The sequence below is a fragment of the Orycteropus afer genome, unplaced genomic scaffold (assembly GCF_000298275.1).
Source record: "Orycteropus afer afer isolate SDZICR_OR568_19922 unplaced genomic scaffold, OryAfe1.0 scaffold00122, whole genome shotgun sequence".
NCBI classification, from domain to species: domain Eukaryota; kingdom Metazoa; phylum Chordata; class Mammalia; order Tubulidentata; family Orycteropodidae; genus Orycteropus; species Orycteropus afer.
Window position 1 is genome coordinate 7,994,783 of NW_006921709.1, and position 22,978 is coordinate 8,017,760.

A 22,978-nucleotide genomic window follows, 5' to 3' on the forward strand; every position below is an offset into this window, starting at 1 on the left:
CAAGACAGAGCTAAAACTAAAATACTGTGTAAGGTGGTTGATGGTGATTAGAGTTAAAGCATTGTGAGTGTTCTGATGTGGATAAATATATTTGAGATAACTACGCATATTAAAAAGGAGCTCTGGTGACATAATGCCTAAGGCATTTGACTGCTAACCAGAAGGTTGGAGGTTCAAACCCATCAGCCACTTTGTGGAAGGAAGACTGGGCAATCTACTTCCATAAAGATTTACAGCCTTGGAAACCCAAAGGGGGTCACTATGAGTCGGAATCGACTTGATAGCAGTGAGTTTGGTTTTTTTGAGATGTAGGTTAAAATTTCCAGGGCAAACAATAATACAGAATGAAATTTCCAAATTACAGTGGGAAGAAAAAGGAAAGGGGAAGTGGCAGTGGGAGTTTTTATCAGTGCAGTTCAGGAGACGGAAGTAACCTAAAACAGACTAGGAACAAATATAAATATAAAAATAGAAATACAAATACATTGTAGAAATGGATTCAGATTTCAGTTATCCATTTATCATTTATCCATTTATCAGATGAGATTGAAAATACAGCACATGTGTTTACAATAAGTATATTTAAAATATTAGGGACAAATCATGGAAAAAATATATGAGGCAAATACAAATGAAATGAAAGCCGATATACCTATATTATTAGATCAAATAGCCTTCACATCCAAAAGTATTATTAAAGATAAACATGACTGATAAGAAAAACCAAAAACCAAACTCACTGCTGTTGAGTTGGACCCAACTCATAGCAACCCCTCCTTGGGTTTCTGAGGCAGTTTCACTACAGAAGTAGATTGCCCTGTCTTCCTTCCGAGGAGTGGTTGGTGGGTTTGAACTGCCAGCCTTCTGGTTAGCAGTCAAATGCCTAGGCACTATGCCACCAGAACTCCTAACATGACTGATAAAAGCTTAAGATTAACTGGGAAGATAGAGCATTTCTGTTCGTACATTTACCTGATAACTTAGCTTCAAAGTACAGAAAGCCAAAAGGGTAGGATGGGGTAATTAGATAAACTCAGCTTTGCAGTGAGAGATTTTAACACATATCTCAGTAATTGGAAAGAGACAAAATCTGAATGGCAGATCATTTGAACAACAAAATTGTGAAACTAATGGGCACACATAGGCCATTATACACAATAGAAACACTGGTAGATATGGTGGGGTTTTTTTGTTTGTTTTAAAAGCATAATAGCATCGTCGGTAGGTGCTGTTGAGTTGATTCCGACTCACAGTGACCCTATGTACAATAGAATAAAACTCTCTGGTCCTGGGCCATCCTCACAGTCCTTGCTATGCTTAACGCATCGTTGCAGCCACTGTGTCAGTCTATCTCATTGAGGGTCTTCCCCTTTTTCTCTGACCCTCCACTTTACATAGCATGATAATCCTTCTCCAGTTAGGACTAACGTAGGTGAAGTGAGATCTGGCCATTCTTGCTTCTAAGAAGCAGGGCAGCTGCACTTCTTCCAGCACAGATTTGTTCATTTTTCTGATGGTCCATGGTATTTTCCGAAGACATTAACTCTTATCTGGTCTTATTATCCAGTTTTCGCAGGCATATGAGGCAATTGAAAACACCATGGCTTGGGTTAGGCTTACCTCAGTGTTCAGAGTGACAACTTTGCCCTTCAGCACTTTAATGAGGTCTTTTGCAGCAGCTTTGCACAATGCGATAGGATGTCTGATTTCCTGACTGCTGCTTCCATGGCTGTGAATAGTACACTTAAAAAAATTAACCACATTGGGCTATAAAGGAAGACTCAGCACATTTCAAAGTATAAATATCATATTACATTTTCTTTTTGCAACAGAATTGGGAAGAAATCAGTAACAAAAACCAGTATTTTTAAATTAGAAAGTATTCTAAGTAACTCATGAATTAAAGGGGAAATCATATGGATACTGGGAAATAAGTGGAATTGAATGAGAAAAAGAGCATCAAAAGTAAATTTTGGTAGGGAAAGCAGGGTACAAATTTGTATCTATAAATACTTAGGTTAAATAAATAAGAAAGGCTGAGAAATAAAAATATTATATTACAGCTACATGTATCAATGAAGGGACCATTCCCTGGAGAAGGATGTCATGCTTGGTAAGGTGGAGGGTCGACGAAAGAGGGGAAGGCCCTCAACTAGTTGGATTGACACGGTGGTAGTGGAGATGGGCTCAAGTGTAGCGAGAATCATGGAGCTGGCTCAGGACCAGGCAGTGTTTCTTTCTGCTGTGCATGGGGTCGCTATGAGTCGCAGACAACTCAGTGGCACTTAATAACATGTATCAACATGGATAAAATAATGAAAATATGAATGAAAAATGTGTTCCATCTAAAAGCAAGTCAAAGAAGAAGTACATGGGTATGATTCTGTTACGATTTTCAAACCAGTCAAGCAGGAAAGGAGAGAGCACATAAGAGGTGAATATTAGCTTCTGATAGTTAAATAAGTAGATATTAAGCTTTTGAAGCTGTTCTATAAGATTGAATTTAAGTGTTCCTCTTTTCTGCTCAGTACAAATATATAATATATACTTTTTACATTTAATTGGTCAAACTGGATTTTGCAGATCTAAAATTTTTATTAAGTCTTGTAACTTTTAGGGTTAAAGATTTTATAAATCAGTCAAGTTAATTAAGTACAATACTTTTTAAATTTAGGTTTGTCAGCTGCATCTTTGAACTTTTAAGCATGAATACCACAATCCGTGGAGTGACTGGTGGGTTTGAACCAGCAACTTCCTGGTTAGCAGTCAAATGCTTTAGGCACTATGCCACCAGCGCTCCTAATCAATGGCTTAACTTTTTAAATAAAAAAACCCAAACATCTTGTTTTGTTGTTGTTGAGAATATCCATAGCAAAACCTACACCAGTTCCACGTTTCCGTGTCCCGTTCAGTGACACCAATGGCGCTCTTCGAGTTCCAGACCCCATCTGACCCTGCTTTTCTGAGCTGTTCCTCCTCCATTAGCAACAACTCACTACCCCTACGGTTCCTATGTAATCCCTCAAGTTGCTGTCCTCAGTTTAGTTTTGATAGCTCGTAAAAGAATACAATGCTTAAGGCAGCCATTCTTTACTAGTTAAGCTAAACTATTGTTTGATTTTCAGAAGACTTCAGTGGGAATTTTTTGGGTTAAGGTGTAAAGATTATCTCAGGGCACTATACCATCAGGGGTTCATCCAACCTTCTTGGTTCCAGAAAGTCTGGAATCTGTGAGAATTTTTCTTTTAATGCATTTTATTGAAATATAATTTATATACAGTGCAATACACAAAACTAAAGTGACATGGGTCACTGCATTCTATTTTTGTTTTTTTGCAGTGTTCCCCCACCCCTGCAACCTACAAAGAAAGTTTCTTTCCATATATAAACCTTTCCTTGACCCTCCACAACAAATATAGTATCCGAACTAATACTATATTTGTCCTTCTGTAATTGACTTATTTCACTCAGCATAATGTCCTCCAAGTTCATCCATATTATGTGGTGTTTTGCCAACTCTAGTCGTGCTGTATAGCATTCCATTGTGTGTATGTACTATAGTTTGGCCATCCACTCTTCCATTGATGGGCACACAGGTTGTTTCCATCTTTTTGCTATTGTATATAGTGCTGTGATGAACATGGGTGTGCATATATCTATTGCTATCATGGCTCTCACCTCTGTAGGATATATACCTAGTAATGGGATTGCTGGGTCAAATGGTATCTCCAATTCCAGATTTCTAAGAAATTGCCATAATGCTTTCCACAGTGGTTGTGTCACTTCACAGTCCCACCAGCAGTGTGTAAGAGTTCCAATCTCTCCACATCCTCGCCAGCATTTGTTGTTTTCTGTTTCGTTGAACCTTGGCATCAGTGCTGGGGTGAGATGGTATCTCGTCATTTTGATTTGCATCTCTCTGATGGCCAGTGATCGTAAGCATCTCTTCATGTATTTGCTGGCCACCCGTTTTTTTTTTTTCTTTTCTTTTCTTTTTTAAGTTATGCATTTGAGGATTCTGTTGCTGTTTGTTTTTTGCATGTGTAAAATAGATTGCTCATCTCATTTGCTTTTGAAGTCAAGAATGGACTTAACTAGGTATAATAAACCACACTGAAAAATCATTCTTTAGTTCTGTTTTGTGACTGGCTAAGGGGAATATAGGAAACCCTGGTAGTGCAAATAGTGAATGTATTTGGCTGCTGACCAAAGAATTGGAGAATTGAGCTCACCCAGAGGTACCTCGGGAGAAAGGTCTGGGGATCTGCTTCTGAGAAATCAGCTCTGAAAACCCCGTGGAGTGGTGTCCGAGTCGGCAGACAAGCCGCACAGACTTCTGGCAGCAAAGCAATGAGAAAACAGTTGAAACTGATATAGATGATGATCCTGGAACCCTGAGCTTTGAAGGGGAGGATAATCTGAGTGCCCATCAACTGAGGAACAGATAAACTGTGGTACATCCACACAATGGAATACTGTACAAGCCTAAAGAATAATGTAGAATCTGCAGAACACTATATAACGTGGATGAACTTGGAGGACATTATGCTGAGTGAAATAAGTCAATCACAGAAGGACAAATACTGTATTAGTCTGCTATTATAAAAAGTCAAGGAAAGGCTTATACATTGAAGGAAATTTTCTTTGTTAGTTACCAGGGAGGGGAGGGGAGGTAAAATCTATCTCTCTCTCTATATATATAAAGAGAGGAAAAAAAAACCAACAAAGATTATTAGTGGTTTCCAGGAGTCAGAGAGAGGAGTAAGGGGGAAGCTTTTGTTTGGAATGTTGGAATATTTTGGAAAAGGATAGTGATAATGGTGTGTGGTAGTTAAGGTTATGTGTCAACTTGGCTAGGCCTGGTTGAGTGGCTGGGCAGCTGGATGTAGTATTCCCGGTGATGAGACTGGTAATCAACTCCATGGTGGAATCTACTGGGAGCAGCTGAGTAGCTGCCTTTAGGTATGTGGTCTGCTCCAGTATGTAAGGAGCAGCTTAGGAATGGTCAGCAGCTTTTGGCGCTCTTAAATCCTGCATGTCACCAAGTTGTTATTCAGCAGCCTGCTATGTCTGCTGATCTTGGCACTCTTAGTGGGCTTGAATCAGTGGCCTTCCATGTGGTATACTGGGACTGTGCCTTTTTACTTGTCGACCTTGGGTTTGTCAGCCTCAGCAACCAGCAGCTGCCTGAGTGAAAAAAGCCTCCAGCTCCAGCATGCTGGGAGCCAGAGGCAGAGGCAGAGATGAAGTCTAAGGTCAAGGGGCTTTTACCCAGCCCCTAGAGCCTGACACTTTGAATGTGGACTTCTAGCCTCCAAAACTGTAGGGGAATAAACTCCTGTTTGTTAAAGCCATCCACCTTTGGTACTTCCTGTTAGAGCAGCACTAAGTAACCAAAACAGGTGGCACAAAATGAAACATAATCAATGTCCCTGAGCTGTAAATGTAGAAGTTGTTATGTTGGTGAATGTCTTAGTTTGTATGTTTTCACCACAGTTTTTTTTTTTTTTTTAAAAAAGCCTTATAGAGGACAGTTACTCTGACACATGAAGTATGAGCCAGAATTCCCGTGATGGCAAGCACCTCCCCCCAAAAGAAGAATAGGGAAGAAGAATTGGAGAGGAAAATAGAAAACATGTAATTTTAGTGTTGCATACACTCTAATAATAGCAGAAAGTACCACTTCATTCGCTATTACCATTTGAGGGAAAGAGCATCCTCACCATTTAAAAAAAAAAAAATCTTTAAAGGCAGCCATTTTGAGTAGTGAAGAATACTAATGTTCTCTGTATGAGGCATTCTTACAGTTTAACATTATTACGTGTTAAATTTGACATCATGCTAGGCGATGGGCATTAAACAAGTGACACTGTCTCCCTCGTTTTCAGCACAGTAGTAGAGCGTGTTCTAACTTTCAGGAAAAAATTCCTACTTTCTTAGACTAATTTCATCATTTTCAGAATATTGAAATTCAGTAAATATAGAATTTCAGTAAATTCTAGTTGTAAAAATACAACTAGAGATATATAAGGCTTAAGTTTCGAAGAATGTAACCTCAATTTATCAGTTCATTTTTAAAAATCAAACCAGCTTAGTGTGTATGTACTCTGTATTAGAAGAATATTACTTATAAAGCACTTTCTGAACTGTGACTTTTCTGGTTAGATTGGTTTCAGTGCCATTGCATTGAGGTTAACGCTTTTGTTGAAGTGGCCCTGGAAACGCAAAGGAAGGAATGTGACCAATCCCATGTGACATATCTTGTGTACTGGGAACCTCTGATAGGCTCTATAGGTTTGCCATGTTGTTTGGGCAAGACTTGGATGATTTGACTACTTTGAATTGTGTTGACCTTCAGGTAATAAGGTGATAGTGATCTGATGTAGCATTATGTCCGGGGGCATGTAGATGTAGGTAGCAGGTGATGGAAGGGAGAGAGCCTTAGATTTTAAAAGAAGATATTTAACATAACATCCAGCAAAATTATATATTCACTGTAGAAAAATTACATTGACGGAAAGTCCATACATGAAATGAGTATCACCCATAATCCTGTCACCCAGAGAAAGTATGTCCACTGACATTGTAGTGCACGTTCCCTCATTTTGGAAGTACGTAGATGCTGGCATGTTGCTGTGTGTCCTGAGTCGAGTCTGAGTCATAGCAACTCTGTAGGACAGAGTAGAAGCGCCCCAGAGGGTTTCCTAGGCATTCATCTTTACAGGAGCAGGTCACCTGTGGTTTTTCCCCAGTGGAGCTGCACTGCTAGTCTCATGGCTAGCACCACTTGTTGAACCATGGTGCCACCTTGATACTTTTAAAATTAAAGGACTTGGGTTTAAAAGGGGAGTTGTGGTGACTCAGCCTGTTTATTCTTTATGTCACAGAACTCTTCAGCATTTTCTGTTTTCTCAATTACAAAATAAGAAAAGATTCATTAAGAAGTATTTTTTAATAGGTATAGCATGCGATGTTAACTGGTAGAAAAAGTTGAGTAACAAAGGAGAATTGTGGGTAGAAAACAAGACTCTTAGGGGGGCCTGGATGTGAGTGTAACTGTTTTGTGCTTTTTAACTTTGGGGGTGGGGAGGCAGAGAAGGAAAGACCTACTTTAGATGGTGGGGGAGGAACAGAGATGAGAAAGGGGTTCTTTGTGATTTAAGAACTTTATGCACCTCAAATTCTTAGTAAATGTTGTTTAAAATCAAGACATGGTTAATATGAGCTGGTTATTTCCGGTGACCAATGAGGGATGGGTTTGGTTGCTTTCGCAATTTATAAGGCTGGACTTGGATGTGGATGACAAAGTACAGAGGTTGAAGAATGAGGAACTGAGGAATGGGAACTCATGGACACTGGGGGGGGGTGTAGATGACTGTGAACTGTCTTAAAGGCTATATGATATTGGGCTTCAGGCTGTCTCAGGAGAAGGGGGTGCCCTGGCTAACAAATGTAAAGAAAAAACCTTAGATTTGTCATTTGGAATAAAATCCCATTCACAGAAAGTTTTGTGGTCAAGACCAGACTCCTTACTGATTGCTTGAAGGCTGCTCATTGTTCAATAGACCATTCCCTATGGTTAGTTAAAATAGTTGTATTTCAGAATATATTTTTATCTCTATATACTTAACTTTCTGAAGAGATTTTCCTAAGTTTTGATGGCAAACTAGCTTAAATTGTTACTGCATCTCCCTTCATCAAAAAAAAAAAAAAAAAAAAAACCAAACCAAACCGACTGCCATCGAGTCGATTCTGACTCATAGAACCCCCATTTGGGTTTCTGAGTGGTAAATCTTTACAGAAATGAAGATTACCCAGTCTTCCTTCCACGGAGTGGCTGGAGGGTTTGAACCACCAGCCTTCTGGTTAGCAGGCAAATGCTTTAGACACTGTGCCACCAGAGCTCCTTATCTGCCTTCATCAGAGGGGCTATAATGGAGTGAAATTAGTTTAGAGTTGGTTAAAATCTAAGAACAGGGCAAGGTTCTTCTGCTGGGGCAAAAGTCGTAACCATTTCCATTGAGGACATAATGAAAAAAATCTGCATGTGTACCACTCTGGATTTTATTAAACTACTCATAGAGTTATTTAGTTCATTCTTGGGTTATGGACATATTAATAAGATATTGTTGATCTTATCCTCTAGGCATACAATAAAAAGATTTGTAAAGAATATGGCAGTAATTTGCTTTCATATTTTTTGTGCTTCATTCTGTTAATTTTCTTTTTAATAGGAATGAAATTCCATGTCACCAGAATCTAGCTGAAAAATTACTGTTGAAGAAGACATAGAAATTGAGATTCAGTAGTTACCCCTTTATGTTTTTAATTCTTGTCATAGCCAGACTTCTTTGATAGTATTCTGGATAAAATAACTATTTATGTGTTCACAGTAACGATGGAACCCATTCTGTTTCAACTAATGAAAATCACCCTGTGGATGAATCAGGTGTCACGTCTATTACATTAAATTGAGATTTATGATTTTATGGCAGCATGCATAGTATTTACTGAGTCTTTTAACTTGCTCAACTTTGAGAATATTTCTGTGATCATGGTTATATTGGCTCAGTGGGACTTGACAATCCTTAAAATGGACTTTTATTAGCTTTTGTAGGCTCTTCAGTAAGATTTACTGAAACTAACCAGTAAATGTACAGACCGCTGCTCTAGTTATCTGATTTAAAATATTTGTATTGATTCAGTCTGTTGGGCCAAGTAGTTGGTAAGGCGTGAGTTGATGTTTTTTTTTCCTTCTTGTTTTACTCAGATTAAACCCACAGTAAATGATAACTGTCAGGTTTAATTACATAATTTCTTGTTGACATAAGACATTAGGAGATTCTCTTTCTAAGGAATGCATCTAATTACAAAAGAGACAGTAAAAACTTTTGGTAGAATCATCATTAATATGTTTAAGAAATCTCCATTTTCCCCACTGTCAGTTGTCAAACATACAACTTTCTGTTGCTTGTTTATAGGAGTCTTTATCCTCTTTGAATTCAAGAAACTCACATCTGTGTTAATTTCCTTCTGAACAAGGCTGTTGTTAGGTGCCGTTGAATTGGTTCTGACTCAGAGACCCTGTGCGTACAACAGAACGAAATACTGCCTGGTCCTATGTCATCCTCACAATTGTTGCAACCACTGTGTCAAATCCATCTCATTGAGGGGCTTCCTCTTTTTAGCTGACCCTTTACTTTACCAAGCATGGGGTCCTTTCCGAGTAACATGTCTCTCCTGATAACGTGTCCAAATACCTGAGATGAAGTCTCACTATACTCCCTTCTAAGCATTTCAGCTATACTTCTTCCAAGACAGATTTGTTCCTTCTGACGGTCCGTGGTGTATTCCATGTTCTTCTCTAACACTGTAATTCAAAGACATTGGTGCTTCTTCAGTCTTCCTTATTCATTGTCCAGCCTTTTGCATGCATGTGAGACTATAGAAAGTTCCTTCTGGACAGTGTTGGATGTAATAAGATACTTCAGAGCTTGTCCTGCTTGTTCTTACTCTTTCTTTAGGGAGAGTAGTCAGGAGAAGCGTTAGAATTATTTGTATTATACATCTTGGTATACTTCCATTATAGCAAATGTGCTTGCCCTTTCTGTACCAGTGGCTAATTCTGTGTCAGAATGTAGATTATGAATGTCAGTGAACTTTATTTTTCTCTTGCAGAAGTGCTATAAAAGTAAGTTTTCCAAGCATTGCCAAGCATGTTTAGGTGGGGAAGATGTTTATTGAAAAAGATGATTCATCTGGTACAGGGTTGTCAGGATATCATTTAAAAATGAATGTCAAACATAAGCACTTAATCTGATGGGAAGATTGAGGCAGGAAGTGTGCCCATTTAAAACACTAAAATATAACCATAGATGGAAAAAAGTAATCCGATTTTGAGTGTTCCAAGGGAGGTATTTTTCATTATTATTTGGTGGCAGACCCGGCAAGTGGAAAATAAAACTTCAATCATGGTCGCATGAGTTTATATGTAATAAAGGCAAGGACATTTATGCCACTTATGATTTGTCTCATATCTTTTGCTTGGCAAGTGTGTTTGCAATGATTCATTACCCACCCTGAAAAAGTTTCAACAAAAAGATAGTGCATAGACATCTGACTCAGACTCTCCCTGATCCTTTAATGTCCCTTGTCCTAAATCCAAACCAGAAAACCAAACACATTGCCATCGAGTTGATTTCGACTCATACTGGCTCTATAGCAACTCTTAACTGGCCCCCCCCCCCCCCCCCCCCCCAGTATCTGAAGGTTAGGGAGGGAACTGCGTGCACAGAGTAGGTGAGGAGGAGACTGACGAAGTTAAGAACTATCTTGGCCTCTGGGAGAGAAAATGAATGCTTCTCTTCTTTTTCCTTTCTCTTCTAGGTTGTCCTTCTACTCGGGCCACTCTTCATTCTCCATGTACTGCATGCTGTTTGTGGCAGTAAGTACTTTGTGTTTGCTGGTGGCTGGGTTACGTGCTGCACAGATTTAATGTGTTCAGTGCAGGCGTCCTCTCCTGTGCTAATTAATTAGCAAGCTGGCTGCCACTGCAGATCTCATCGGGTTATCTTCTCAACGAGCTGGACTATCTTGTGGTTGCATTATATTGAGAGGACGAGTGGATATCTGTGCTTTGGTCAAAGGCAGTCACAATTGTTGGAAAGTATTTTGTCCTTCATTTAGAGGTAGCAAATGATTAGGCACATAGTATATACAGCAAGCTGCAAGCGAGAGACCTGTAGGATAAAACCCACTGCTGTCGCGTCAGGTCTGACTCAACCCCTCCTTGGGTTTCCGAGGCGGTATCACTACCAAAATAGATTACCCAACCTTCCTTCTGGGGAGTGGTTGGTGGGTTTGAACCATCAGCCTTCTAGTTAGCAGTCAAATGCCTTAGGCACTATGCCACCAGAGCTCCCAACCTGTAGGATAATAGACACTTTCTATCTTCGAAGTACTTTTTTTCTGACAGTGATAAGAGCCTGACAGGTAATCAGCCAAGTTTGTAAGTCTTGGTGCTAAGAACTAGTTGATATGCCCTTATTTGGGACGTATGTTCTGAGGAGATTTTTCTAGGTCATACGAACAGCTGTGTAATCACAGCAGGTCACTGCCCTGACGTACTGGCCAGGGTGACAGCTGTTGCTCGATAGACTCGTCCATACTCGAGAGCTTCTCTCCTCATCTGTTTGTAGGCACCACACAGCCTGGCTGTTTTCCTTCTGGGGTTTGCTTTGGGTGAGAAGGAGATTTTGATTATTCTAAGTTAGGCAGCTGTATTGCTCCAACTTGAGCAGGTTTTGCCTTCCTTCCACTTTTAGACATATTTCCCAGACTGTTTTCTATAGAACTAGAAAGGTTTCAAGTTCAGGAGTGTCAGGTGCTACTGTCATTACACAGTTGTCATTGCTGACCTGTAGTGTGAGCAACATGCTGATTGCCATTTGCCTTACACAGTTGGCAAAGAGTGAGAAGATTTGCACCCACATTTTACGTATCAAAGGAGATGATTATGTAGTTTTCTTAGAGTAACTAATAGCTTTGGGACATGTACAAGGAGTCTTTAAAGGCCAGTTTAGTTGACCATTAGTTATGTTGTTCTTGTTAGGTGGTGTTGAGCCACTCTTGACTCATAGCAAGCCTGTGTACAACAGAATGAAACAGCGCCCGGTCCTGCCCCCTCCTCACAGTCACTGCTATGTTTGAGCCCTTTGTTGCAGCCACTGTGTCAGTCCATCTCTTTGCAGGTCTTCCACTTTCTCATGGACCCTCTACTTTACTGAGCATGATGTCCTTCTCCAGAGACTGTTCCCTCCTAATAACTTGTCCAAAGTATGTGAGAGAAAATTTCACTGTCCTTGCTTCTAATGAGTATGCTGGTGTTTCTTCTTCGAAGACAGACTTCTTTCTGTTTTTCTGGCAGTCCATGGTATATTCAGTATTTTTTGCCAACACCATAATTCAAACCAAAAAAGCCAAACTCACTGCCGTTGAGTTAGATCCGACTCATAGCGACCCCTCCTTGGGTTTCCGAGGCAGTATCACTACAGAAGTAGATTGCCCAACCTTCCTTCCAAGAACTGGCTGGTGGGTTTGAACCTCCAGCCTTCTGGTTAGCAGTCAAGTGCCTTAGGCACTATGCCACCAGAGCTCCCTCATAATTCAAAGACATGCATGTTTCTTTGATCTTCATATGCATTGTCTTCTTCAATATTCATTCTCCCACTTTCATGTGTATGAGGTGATTGCAGATACTATGGCTATGGTCAGGTGCACTTTAGTCCTCAAAGTTACATCTTTGTTTTTCAACACTTTAAAGAGCTCTTTTGCAGCAGATTTGCCCAATGCAATACATTGTTTGATTTCTTGACTGCTGCTTCCAGAGACATTGATTGTGAATCCAAGTAAATGAAATCCTTGACAACTTCAGTCTTTCTTCATGTATCCAGTTGTGAGGATTTTTGTTTTATGTTGAAGTACAATCCACTGAAGACTGAAGTCCTTGATCTTCATCATTTAATGCTTCAAGTCCTCTTCACTTTCAGCAAGCAAGTAAGTGTTGTCTGCAAAGAGGAGGCTGTTGCCACATGCTTCTTCATATAGTCCAGCTTCCCAGATTATTTGCTTAGCATACAGATTGAGTAAGTATGGTGAAAGAATACAACTCTGACATACACTTTTCTTGATTTTAAACTATGGAGTATCCTCTTGTTTTTTTCAAATGACTGCCTCTTGGTCTGTGTACATGAGCACAATTAAGTGTTCTGGAATTTCCATTCTTTGTTGTGTTATCCCTAATTTGTTATGATCCACACAGTTGAATGCTTTTGCATAGTCAATAAAACACAGGTAAACACCTTTCTGGTATTCTCTGCTTTCAGCCAAGATCCACCTGACATCAGCAATGATATCTCTCATCTGTGTCCTCTTCTGAATTTGGCTTGACTTTCTGGAAGTTCCTATGAATGTAACCATTTTTTAATTATCTTCAGCAAAATTTCATAGTGTGTGATATCAGTGATATTGTTCAATAATTTCCACATTGTGTAGGATCTTTGGAGTAGTCACAAATATGGATCTTTTCCAGTTGGTTGGCCAGGTAGCTGTCTTCCTAATTTCTTGGCATTGATGACTGAGCACTTTAAGTATTGCATGTGTTTTTTGAAACCTCTAGGTGCATATTCCGTAAATTCCTGGAGCCTTGTTTTTTTCACTCATGACTTGAGTGCAGCTTGGACTCCTTCCTTCAGTATCACTGGTTCTTGATCATATGCTGCCTCTTGAAATGGTTGAACATTCATCACTTCTTTTTGGTACTGTGACTCTGTACCAAAGATCTTTGATCTTCTTTGGATGGTTCCTGCATCATGCAATATATTGTCCATGGAATCCTTCAGTATTGTAACTCAAGGCTTGAAGTTTTGTCTCCAGTTTTGTTTTGTTTTAAATTATCAATGTATTTTTTTGTCTCCAGTTCTTTCAGCTTCAGAAATGCCAAGTGTGTTCTTCCCTTTTGCATTCCTACTGCAAGTTTTTACAAATTTTATTATCTAAATTTCAAGGGGGAAGAAAAAGGAGTCAGGGAGAAGATCTGTCTCATAAGGGGTCTGAAAGATCTGAAGTTTTCCATATCAGCTATAATTTTTTTGTCTTAATTTTCTTCATATATTATTGTGCTTTCTGTATTATGCTTTTTCATTTGAACACATTAAGTACTTCATGAGTATTTATGTTTATCTTAAAAATTCATGATGTCCAATATTAAGAGTAGACTGCTGGGAATTAACTTTTTTGGTCTCATTTAGAATTTAAAATACCAATACCAGTCAGTATCTTGCTTTAACTGAAAAACCAAATTTCGAAAGTTAAAAGAATGGACAAATTACAGATATATTACATAAAGTTCAGATCTACAACTTCGAAACCATTCCATTAGAGGTTTTTTTTTTTTTTTTTTTTTTTTTACACTTGTCCAGTACATCTAGAAACTGCTGTAAGGCTTTCATCTTATGTTAACTTAATTTTATGAGGAAGCAATGGAGCACTAATTCAGCAGAATTTAGAGCTTCCTTTACAAAGCATGGGAGCTCTGGTAGCATAGTGGCTAAGTCACTTGACTGCTAACCAGAAGGCTGGCGGTTCAAATCCACCAGCCACTCCTCGGAAGGAAGATGGGACAATCTACTTCCACAGTGATAGTGCCTCGGAAACCCAAGGAGGGGTCACTGTGAGTCGGGTCTGACTCGACGGCACATAACAACAACATTACAAAGCACACACCCACTGTTTCAGAAAATGTGCTATTGGGAGTGTACCTTATTTACTCCATGTGTGTAGTATACTATGCTAACATCTTCTGTTGCATTTGTCTTACCAGAAGTTAACATTCTCTTAAAGGGAGTCAACTTGTCAATACTTTTTCCTTTTTAAAGAGGGCATGGGGGAGAAGGGGAAGGCTGGGCAACCGCTTGGGCCATTAGGATCCTGAGAACTTTTTCCAAAGTACATGAGTCTGTGACTACACCGACTAGCTTCTGAGTGTTTGGACATGTTTTGTATGCCCCGGAGCCAGACCTCACCGGGGCAGCTTTTGTGGTTGGTTAGTGTGAGACAGACCTATGAATCTGTGGTTTGGTTAATACTGATGGTGATCTGAATGTTAAACTACTTTTATTTTTGACTCTTTCCAGTAGTCCCTCTGAAATAAGAGATGAGGGGTGACTGCCAGTCTCCCGTGGGAGGGCACTGCACAGTGAGGTCTATAAGCCCCTAGGGCTTCCTTCCTTTACTGATTGATCACTCTCGATCTGGTGAAGGTAAGGTGATGAATATCTCTGGACACGTAACTTTGACCCACTGTTTTTAATTTTAAAGAATATATTCAGATGCATATATTAACTTCATATCTTAACATGGTATGAATGTTCTTCCTTGTTCCCTTGACCCTTCTCAGAACACCTGCTACATGCAGAGTTAACCACGCTTAGACTGTCTCCCCACCTCCCCCCTCCCCGTCCACCCCACCCCACTCCTGTTCTGGGTATTCAGTCAAATAGAAAGTTGTACTGAGGTCTTTTGTGAAATATGACGTTGAAGTACAAAAGCTTCAGTAGAGAGGCCTGAATAGTCCGTGGCAGCCTGCTCTGTGTAACCCCAGGAGCATATGGGGAGGCAAGTTAGAATATAACCAGAAGGAACATTGCCTCCACTATAGTTTGGTAATTAGGAGTCATTTAGATGTAAAGTTATAATGAAAAAAGTCCAGATAAATAGGTTTGTTACAGACCCGGGCCTTCTGAAGCAGCAAGCAGGCCAGAGCAGCTGTGCACTGCATTGCATGGTCTGTAAGTGTGGAAATACTTACTTGATGTGGATTTAGGCCCCAGCTTTTATTTCAGCCTGAGTCCTTACTTTCCAGCTATCACATTTCTGTAAAACACTTTACCACCACCCACACCCCTGCCACCCCAGAAGTCATTAGTTGATGACTCATCTAGCTTCCCTGGGCATCTTGGCATCAAGGGTCAGTCCCAGATCTGGGATAGCCAAAACTTCCCAAACAAGAATTCCTGGCGCCCAGAAATTATAGTAAAAAATGGCCCCTTAAAGAAAGTACCCTGAGCATCATTCTTTGGCAGACAGCCAAGCCCTGCACATTCTTCACAATGCCAAGAGCATCAGCGTCAGGGAAACCCACCCTGGCTGCCTGGGAGCACAGCATGGCTTCTTTGCACATAGCCACTTTATATGTTCAGTGACATATAAACTTGAACTTGGCTGAAAGCCAAAGATACCAAATTAAGGTGAGTGTTCTTCAGAAGCACCATAGTATAACCCTGTACTTTTAATACAGTGAGTAGTGCATTGAAACTTTTTTCCTAGGACCATCATATTGAGGCTGAAACCCCAGGTCATTTATATCACCATATGTTATGGATTTCCTTTGTAGGTCACTGCTGTGGAGGCCTGAGCACCTCTGGGTAACTGTGCCTCCCTGCCACACAATGCCTTCTTCCAGCCTTGCCCCCTCTTGTTTGGATGGTGTGCCCTACCTGTCTAAATCCTCCTGATACTCTTTCACGCCACCTACTAGTCAGCGATCTCACCTTCCTCAAGATTCACAGTCCTCCACTTGGCACTGATCACATACCACGTAGCACTGGCGATACAGGTTCTTCCCATTATCTGAGAGAGCATTTCTTTGAAACTTTTCATAAGCCAAAATGGCACAAAATGAAAATATAATTACTATTTCATATAGGAAAAATATTTGAGTGTTCCCAGACCCCAAAACTACTACTAAATAAAACCTAAAATAACACTAACATACAGTGTTCACAGACATAGTACAAAGTCATGGCGGCTTGATGCTGAGTGGTTCCCAGGGAAGGAGCTTGGTACTACCTTGCTGCTCAGGGTATTTACTGCCTCTTTAATGGCTCATTGCAGAACAAACGCTGAATGATAGTTTTGCTTCTTGCCTTTTCATAAAAACAAAAATCTCACTTGGGTTTCTTTGTTAATGAAAACAGGTACTAATGTAGGTCTTTCATAAAAGTGGTGTGAAGCCAACTTATGAAAATGGTGGAGTACTTGTTATGTCATAAAGCCAAGTTTCCCAAACTGCATTGGGCAAATGGTGAATAACTTGAGGCCCATAGATTCCATGAATCCTTTTTTTTTTTTCCCTTAAATTTGGTTACAGAGCACTTTCCATACAGCAGTTCACATAAGTCTCATGACATTGACTGCAATTTCCCACAGTGCAACAGCTCCCCTCCCACTTCTTCCCCATAGTTACCTCTTCCCTGTGTCCTTCCCTCCCATGCACTCCTGCCCCCCAAGCTGTCTCCCTGTGCATACACTGACCTTCTATTCTCCCATGATTGATCTCTCCAAAGGAATGTATCTACCTAATATAAATGTTCACTTTATATGCCTGTCTCTTGTTTGGCTGGAAGCCACAGGAGTGGGTTCAATTCCAGACCTGAAGGGCAGCTAGGGACCACAGTCTCAGGGGCTTGACCAGGCTCTATCAGACCAGCAAATCTGGTCACTATATATATTTTTTAATCATTTTGAGTTTTGTTCCATTGTTCTCCCACTCTATCCAGGATCTCCTACATAGATCCCCCTCCAAGTGGCTTACAGTGGTAGCCAGGCACCACCTAGTTCTTCTGGTCTCATGAACAGATAGGCTGAGGATCGCATGGTGTACCAGTCGCTTGGACTAATCGTTTCCATGTCTTTGGTTTTCTTCATTCTTCTTTGCTCTGGATGAGGAGAGACCCATTGCTCAATCTAGATGGCTTGAATCCTGCCTAATCTAAAGTGGGATTTACAATCAAAATTTAGGAACTTTTTAAATGTAAAAAGTGGGGAAACTGACTCCAGATAAGACCATGCTGTGCCCTGCCTTATGGTGCTCTCCAGGCCAGATCTGTCAGCAAGTGGAGTTAGACCAATCAATTTGTTTTGCCTGGTTTGATCTTAGAAGCAATGTTTTACAAGTAAGCCATGGTGTATTTCTTTGTGTTGTGCAGACTGTTGTCAGTCAAGTTCAGGAGTTGGCAATTTTTTTCAGTAAGAGATCAGATAATGTTTTAAGCTTTGCAGGTCAAATGCGGTCTGGTGCATCCTCTTTTTTGTAATAAACCTTTAAAAATGTGAAAACGGTTCTTAGCTGCTAGGCTGATATGCACATTCCCCAGTGCAGTCCCTTGTATTGTTGTTTTGTGGTCTCTCGTCAATTCCAACTCATGGCCGCCCTACAGGACAGAGTAGAAATTCCATAACCAAAACAAAACCAAACTCACTGCCGTGGAGTCATAGTGCTCCCTCCTTGGGTTTCCAAGGTGATATCACTACAAAAGTAGATTGTCCAATCTTCCTTCCAAGGAATGGCTGGTGGGTTTGAACCGCCAGCCTTCTGGTTAGCAGTCAAATGAGGCACTATGCTACCAGTGCTCATAGAAACTAAACAGTAATCTTTATGGGAGTAGATTGCATCTTTCTCCCTTGGCACAGCTGGTGGGTTTGAGCCACTAATCTTTTGGTTAGCAGCCAAGTGCTTAACCACAGTGCCACCAGAAGTCTTCCTCCTGTGCTGACTTGTGGCTTGCTCTAGTTGTCCGCTCTATGCCTTGGCTGAAGTCTAGCTGCATTTCTGCTTTCATCCTTGTTCTACTTGTCTGGCCCTGGGGCTTCGTGGACCCTGTAATATCCCAGTGGGGAGTTGGAACATCTGCCTCTGGGGAGTACCCGAGTGCAGGGCTGCAGGTTATTGCTTCTGCTCTGCCCTCCTACATCCTCATCAGCAGAAAATTGGATATTAAGAATGGGAGGGATCCAGAGGCTAGAATACTCTCACCCAACATACTCCTCTCAGTGGACTGAAACCTACAGGGCAGGTGAGTCAGATAGGCCAGACTGAAGGGTGTTCAGAAAATAATCTTGATTAGAATGGGCCTGTCAAGAGACAGATCGAGCGAGCGAGAGCGCAGCGCTACATAATCCATACAGGACTGCCCCTTCCACCAACTGTGGGTAGGCGACTGGCCCCAGAAGAGGAATTTGAAAGTAGACACTGCCACTGTCGGGGAGCACACAGTGTTAGACACGGTGCTCTAAGCTCTTCCAACTCCGACTGCATGCCTTACCCAGAATGTAGTTAATGTATGTAATCAGCGAGCAGTAAACGTGGGGGTGGGGAGGGGAGAGTGGAGTTTGCAAAGACAGGGACGTATAAAGCCTTTTTATTATTCCTGGCATTAAAGCATGAGCTCTGTTCCTTTGTATAGTTCCAACAGAACATTGCTGAGAAGCTCCAGACATTGTTTCTTTGTGCAGCAGTTAGGGAAAGATGAAGGTACTTTCTTTAACCAAAATCCTGGGTTACAGCTGGTGACAAAGCTGGGACCAGAAGCTGTATTCTCAAATATCCAAAGCACACCTTGCTCTTGCCTCTCCATAGTAGTCTCTCCCCATCCCCCTTCTGGGGGAGGAGGCAGTCGTGTCAGAGAAGGTATGGGAATGGTAGGCCAAACATGAACGTCCCTCTCAAGAAATCCTTCTAAAAGGATAAGGAACAGGATTAAAAAAAAAAAAAAAACTTAAACCCACAAGTCAAGGAAGGAGAGGAGATATAATATGCAGGAGGTAATGATTTTGGAAAGCAGTTAAATGACTTGTACAGGAAACCAAATGCCAAGTGTTGGCAGAGGGTGGTACTTAGGCTGAGAGAGGCCGAGGAGTTGGAGGCACCAGAGAGACATGTGTGCTCTGCTGAATTTGCTTATGTTTGATCAGCTACATGCGAGGTAAGAAGCCAAAGTCTGGAGTTCTGGGCATACCAGCTGTGGAACTCAGGAGAACCATGGTCCAAGTAACATAGGTTTTTACCCCCATGGGCTCAGAGGAGACAGCATAGTTTTCATAGGGAGGGGAAGGGCATTCACAGAGACATACTGGGTACCTGGACCCAAAGTGCACAGTGCAGGTAAACAGGAAGCACACTCAATTAACCAACCACATCCTCAGCTAAGGATTGTTCTGTGAGGACAGACTGCACCGAAAACAAGGCCATTCGTCACATTTATCACAGAAGAGCCAGACTTTGGAGCATAAGGTTAGGTGTATAATGCCATCTGGGAATCCCACAACCCGTTCAAGTGGAACAAGTTCCGACTCCACCATCAGTGTTTCACAGGGAGGGAAACAGCTGAACTTGGGTAGATGGGTGAAAAGAAAACCAGCTACTTAAAGAGAGAAAAGATTCAGCTAAGGTGTGTTGGTGCTATTTTGATCACTGATTCATAATGTGAATGTTAATCTTGCAGGACAGTGGGGAAGAAAATTGGGAAAGGTTAATACATAGCATGTGTCTGAAGACTACCTAGAGTCTAAGTTAGGACTCTATGGAAGGAAAATGTCAGAAGGATATTAGAATCCTAAGTCATGGCTATAAAAAGTCTATATCTGAGCTTCAGGTTGGAAGTATAAAATGGGGAGTACCTTAGTCTACATTAGAGTTGTTAACTGCTTTTTCTTGATGTGTCCCTAGCAGAGGTGGCTGCAGTCCTAAGAGAGCAACATTCATACAAGTATTTGTTATTCCTAGGAATGTATTTTTAAAGTGTGAATAGTCTGGGCCTGGAGATTTTGCTAGCTCTTCAGTGTTCTACATGTTTTCCCTGCAGTGCTTTTTCTATGTTCTTTTTAATACTTTTGAAATCAGAGCTGATGAGGGTCTTTACTGTTAGTAGCTCACTATTAGCCTTAACTTAGTGCTTCTGTGAAGAACAGGGCCAGAGATAACCTGGGAGCTAAAATGACTTGCAGAAGCCATATGGCTAGTTGAGTCTCATAATCACTATCTTTGTATAAACTGGAATCTCAGGGATTTCCCTGCTTCATGCTCTGATCCATTCACCTATAGTTTGTCGTAGTGAAGGATGCCTATGCAACGTGTTCGCACCTGGCACACGAACATATATGAAGACGTTACCAGTGTGGATGCCATTATAACTACACAGTGAGCCATGGTCACCAGTATGGCTCACCCCAGTTTAACCTTAATTTTTTAAAAAGAAACGCAAGGTGCCAACTTTGCTTCAACCAGAACCAACTATCTTCCCTACTCCAGAATCTTAACACCAGCCCCTTGCTATGTACTTTTATAATAGCCTGAAGAAGAAAAAAAAAAAGCGGGGGGAGGGCTGGTCCTCAGATGACCAGTAGCACTTTTAATCAGTCAGACTCAGTTAAATAACTGTTGAGCTCTTTTAGAACTAGATGTTTATACTAAGTACTTGAGAAAATCAGACCACCTCTGGTCTGGGCCTTTGCCAGCTACTGAGAACTAAACATGAGCAGCGGTGCCTATTGGACTGGGATTGGATTGTATGCAGCCATGTCAGTGGTTTTCTGAGGACTGCATTTAATGTATGAGCCACGCATTCCTAAAAGTGAATGTTAAAAATTATATTCTTCTTGGATACAGATTAAGGGAAAAAAGTTTTAAAAATGAGAGCAGATCCACTGAAAGTTCATAGGAAGTCAGTTAAGATTCTTTCTGCACCAAAATCCTTAAGGATACACCCAAAGTCAAAGGCAGGCTGACAAGGAAAACGGGAAATGTTCAGGCTGAGTAGTGTGTAGAAAAGTCATAAAACCTGAAAGGTATAGGTGCTATTGAAAGAATACATTCTTTTGTTGGATCACAATTACAGCCTCTATTACTTATTTAGGCAGATAATTATATTTACTTATGAAGTAGATTACTTACCTAGCTCAGTTTCCCTCATCATTCCTTTAAGCCTAGGGAAGCTCATTTGTTTGGTGAATTCCACAAACTCAGCCCTGAGATGGGCCAGAGCAGGGCAACCTGTACTCAGGCTGCTAGTGGTGTACCACCTAAGGCTCAGAATAATGTAAATTGCCTTTGACCAGTGGAGTTTTAACTCAACTTTCAAGGGAAAGAGCTGCATCTGAAAGCTTGTCTAGAAGCTCATAAACAAGGATACCACTGTCTTTGTTGACAATTTGAAGAGTGGAGAAAAGACCTGGTGATCAACTCTTGTAAAGATTATAGCCTACGAAAGCCTAGGGCACATTCTGTCAGACTGGGTCGCTGTGAGTCAGAGCTGACTCAGTGGCAGTGAGTAAATATAACAAGTGTCTGTGGACAAATCAGAGCAGTGGTAAGAGCCCTTCTCTGATAAGCCAGAGCTCACCTCACCTATTTTCCCCTTTGTAACTCAGCTCTAGACAGAGCTCGGTTTATAATAAAGCAAGCAAGACTTTTCAGTTGGTTGTTTTCAAGAACCAGTTTCTTTGTTCTCATCTTTTCTATTAGCTGTATCTTCAAGCCAGGATGAAGGGAGACTGGGCAAGACTCTTACGGCCAACACTGCAATTTGGTCTTCTTGCTGTGTCCATCTACGTGGGTCTTTCTCGAGTTTCTGATTACAAACACCACTGGAGCGACGTGATGACTGGATTCATTCAAGGGGCCGTGGTTGCAGTATTAGTTGTAAGTATACCAGTGCAGCAGCCTACATGTTGATAATGCATCAACATTTGGATATGGAAGTAGAAAAATTCCCTGCTGAGCAAACTCTGCAAAGGCAGAGAATGTGGCACAGTAATTGGTGGTGGGTAAGAATCCCAATAGGAGCTCTGGTAGCATAGTGCCTAAGGCACTTGACTGCTAACCAGAAGGCTGGCGGTTCAAATCCACCAGCCACTCCTGGGAAGGAAGGTTGGGCAATCTATTTCCGTAGTGATACCGCCTCGGAAACCCAAAGAGGGGTTGCTATGAGTTGGGGCTGCCTCGATGGCACATAACAACAAAAATCCCAATGTTATTAAAAGTCACCGTAAGCTTTGCAGCAGGGAAAAACTTTTCTAAAATTTGTAAAACTCCTGTGTATTTTTATTGTAAAAGCTTCTGGATATAAAAATACTTTTAGCCATTTTCTTTTTGGTAAGAATTGGGAATTTTTTTTTTATTAAGTGTCTGCAGAATGAAGCTATTTGGCTAAGGCATAACAAAGCAATGCTCAATTTTGAAGACTTCTTTAACAAAACTTTCTTTAGCTATTAATTTCTTATGCCCTTAATCTGTGTCTTTACAAAACATTTATGCAGCTTTGTGTATGTTTTTTGACTTTATGTTGTATATGTTTTCTGCCTCATTCTAAGGATAATCTGTTCTATACAGGCTGTATATGTATCCGATTTCTTCAAGGAGAAAGATTCTCCTTTGAAAGAAAGAAAAGAGGAGGACTCGCATACAACTCTGCATGAAACACCAACGGCAGGGAATCACTATCGGAACAGTCACCAACCTTGAAAAGTGGCAGAGCACCCAGGTGCTTTTCTAAAGGAGAAGGTTTGCACCCGAAGCACAAGGATGCGCCTTCCTGTTGTACAGGCCTGTGAGGGACTCTACTGCTGCTATTCCTCTTGGATG

At 40.9% G+C, this 22,978-nt stretch overlaps 1 protein-coding gene across 1 annotated transcript in view; it reads left to right on the top strand.

Moving 5' to 3' along the window:
• PLPP1 (phospholipid phosphatase 1) overlaps window positions 1–22,858 on the top strand; it is an 86,243-nt gene extending 63,385 nt beyond the window's left edge. Inside the window, exons 4-6 of the mRNA XM_042781445.1 lie at window positions 10,387–10,444; window positions 21,860–22,036; window positions 22,727–22,858. Coding sequence (XP_042637379.1) covers window positions 10,387–10,444; window positions 21,860–22,036; window positions 22,727–22,858 — 367 coding nt within the window. The remainder of the gene's footprint in view (window positions 1–10,386; window positions 10,445–21,859; window positions 22,037–22,726) is intronic.
• The last annotated feature ends 120 nt before the right edge of the window (window positions 22,859–22,978 follow it).